This window comes from Nematolebias whitei, chromosome 7, assembly GCF_014905685.2.
Source record: "Nematolebias whitei isolate Nwh7 chromosome 7, NemWhi1, whole genome shotgun sequence".
Classification (NCBI taxonomy): Eukaryota; Metazoa; Chordata; class Actinopteri; order Cyprinodontiformes; family Rivulidae; genus Nematolebias; species Nematolebias whitei.
This window is the reverse complement of record NC_056504.1, coordinates 5256229-5259445: the sequence shown is the minus strand read 5'-3', so window position 1 is coordinate 5259445 and position 3217 is coordinate 5256229. Positions and strand designations below refer to the sequence as shown.

General features: G+C 36.6%; 1 protein-coding gene across 1 annotated transcript; it reads right to left on the bottom strand.

The window, feature by feature from the left end:
- Window positions 1-813: 813 nt before the first annotated feature.
- On the bottom strand, window positions 814-2294 carry LOC119412109 (neurofascin-like). Its single transcript, XM_037679084.1, has 4 exons — window positions 2290-2294; window positions 1796-1980; window positions 1582-1713; window positions 814-974 (listed from the first exon to the last, which is right to left on the bottom strand). The coding sequence occupies exons 1-4, from the start codon at window positions 2292-2294 to the stop codon at window positions 814-816; spliced, it is 483 nt and encodes a 160-aa protein (XP_037535012.1).
- Between the last annotated feature and the right edge of the window lie 923 nt (window positions 2295-3217).

Genomic DNA, 3217 nt, shown 5'->3' with positions numbered 1-3217 from the left:
ACCCCTGTTTAATGATGGACGATTTCATTTCACAAAGATGGCCTCCTTTACTCCTCTCTCAAACCATCGTTCCTCTCTGTCCAGGATGTGAACATCTTCATCCATGAAAGAGTGACAAATCAGCTGTATTTCAAAAATAGTTTTGCTGCCTTGGTGCTCTATGAACGTGCAGAAGGAAGAAAAAGGAGGAGGGAGGAACGCGGCTCGTCCTTCTGAAATTTAACAAGAAAAGCACCTAAACAATTATGTGTTTCTCTAAATTATAGCAAAGGTGTGTCTCAGTCTAACATTTGCTTAATAAATGCACTTTAATGGTCAAATTAGCTGCATTTCGCCGGGGTGGTGCAGCTGTTCCAAGCAGAGAGCAGAATGAAGGTGGGGAGGGTATGGCAGGCTGATTGAGTCATTAATATCTGATGAAGATTCTCAGTCATCCAGGACATGGTAAATTCAAAAAATTTCAAGACAAAAACAATAAAGTATGTACAATAAATAAAGTCCAGTTGTTTTTGTCTTGAACTTTTTTGAATTTGTCATTATAACCACGTTTACCTATTACATGGTACAACAGCATGCCATATAGCTATTACTCCTCTGCTGCCATCAAGTGGCTGAAAGTGATACTGCTCAATTTTTTTTCAGTCAGAATGAATAAAAACAGTCATATCTCAGCCACAAAATGGTTTATAAATATGGGAAAAAATCCATAAATATGTCGCTTCTGCCTATAACTTGCAGTGCATGTAAATTATGCAGAAAAACTGCGAATTATAGGCCAAAAAATACGGTAGTTCACTTCTCACAGTTTAATTTTTAAAGCACAATCTCACCAAGAACACTGACGAAGGCGTTGGCCAGCAGGTATCCATGCTGGTTGGAGGCGTTGCACTGGTACACCGCACTGTTTCCAATCTGCACCGAGCGGAAGATGATGGTGTCACCCAGAACCTGGCGGTTTGGGTTTACAGGAGCGCCTGGAGACACGACAGAAAAGAATGTTATTTGGAAATGTTGACAAGATGGTAAATGGACTGTATAGCGCCTTTCCATCTTATCGAGATACTCAAAGCTCTTTACAACAATCTGTGCCTCATTCACCCATTCATACAGCTCTATACTAGATCTGTACAAAACTAATTGAACAAATCATTCTAAAGAGACTAATCAGAGCTTTATCACATTCATACACTGATGGGACACACATCTGAGGCTATGAGGGGTTCAGTGTCTTGCCCAGGGACACTTGGACATGTGACTGCTGGTGGATTCGAACCCCCAACTCTTGCATTGGAGGACGACTGCTCTAACCACTCAGCCACAGCCGCCCTTAAGAGAACAAAATACCTGATGAATAAACCTAAATACTACAGACCCTTTAAAATGTGATTTTATCTGATGTAAAATGTTGGTTTAAATTTATTCAGCTTGTTTTCTGACTGTAATTTAGATCATTTCTGGAACGGTGGTGTATCACCGAAATGTAGCAATAAGTTTGAGGCAACATCATTACATTTTAAAGGAAAATATAAAAATCAAATCCAACTATTTAGTTTTTAACAGTCAGAGAGAAAGAGCTCGTACTGTCTATCGGCTCTCCGTTGACAAACCACCGAATGGTGGGTTTGGGGTTGCCGTTTGCCCGACACACCAGGCGGCCATTGTCCTCTGGGGCCAGAACCAGGTCTGTGGGCTTGTCCAGCCAATAAGGAGCCGCTGTGAAACATAAAATGTCAGACTAGCATGGTAATACACAATCTTTTATAAGCAGGCAACGTTTCATTAGTCAACTCCTCACCTTTAACTTCAACAAAAATAGAATGCCGGATACTGCCAAGATGATTGTTGGCCATGCAAACATACTCGCCGATGTCTTCCTCTGATACGTTGATGATCCTCAGTGTCTTGTTGTAGTTTTCAAACTTTACTTTCCTTCCTGGCAGATCTCCACCTTTCTTAAACCATTTTATTGTGGGAGTCGGACTGGAGGGCAGAGCCAAAAAAGAACACAGTAAACGCTGCGTGCATCATGCACTAATTAAAACTACTGAAAGTTGGTGCTAAAATCAACTCAACAAAACAAGAGACAGTATTTGTTCCTAAAAAAGAAGTAAAGAAAGTATCCTGTGAAATAAAATGGAAAAAAAGAAAATAAGCATGTTTAAAAATATTAGGGGTGCGCCGATAAATCGGCCGGCCCAGATTTCCTTAATTTTGGAAAAACCGATTTTACCGATTTTTTTAAGTTTTAACAAGATTTGTCTGAACTTCATTAATATTTCAGAGTGTTACCTCATGGCCAGTTAAAACAAGTTAGTATTGTTTCTAGGATATTGTTCACGGGTATGTTTTTCAATAAAATAATATTGGAAATTTGAAGGTGCATTGTGACTTTATAACTCCTGACAATGTCACTTATGAAAACAAAATCGGTAACAGCCAAAATCAGAATCGGCAGGTCGGATATTTTAGAAATCGGTGATCGGTCAGAGAATTGCAATCGGTGCATCCCTAAAAAATATGTAATTTTAGCAAGATATTCTTCTTTGTCCCACATCGCACAGTGAAGAGGGTGACGTGGACAATATCCTGACATGACACAATTGGCTGATTGATGGATAAGTCATGGGTTGTTTATTTAAAATAAATAGTTTTAAATGATTTTGCACCATGTGTGTCATGATTTCCTTCTCTGGACGCACACATTTCTCTTCTGCATCTGTTTTGTGAAGGTTAACCCTTTGCTGTGCAGATGCACATATACACTTTTCTATTCCAACTTAAAATTCAAAGTATGTCACATCAAAAAAATCATCATAATCACAAAATACAAAAGTGTTTTAAGTTACTTTGTAAATATTTAGTTATAAATTAAATATTTATTTTCAAAACTAAATATTTCCAAACTAAATAATTAATTTCTAATCTAAACATTTAATTCCTAAACTAAATATTTAATTTGGTAACTAAATATTTAGCCCGGACCTAAATATATATTTTACCAACTAAACATTTAATTTCCATAATATATATTTAACTTGTTAACTATATATTTATCTCCATCCTAAATATTCAACTTGTTAGCTAAATGTTTAACTTGAAATATATATATATTTAGGTCAGACTCTAAATATTTTGTTAATATGCAAATATAATGATAATAATAATTATTAATAATGAAATAAAAGAAGACAAACAACAGAGAAAAACACACATAAAA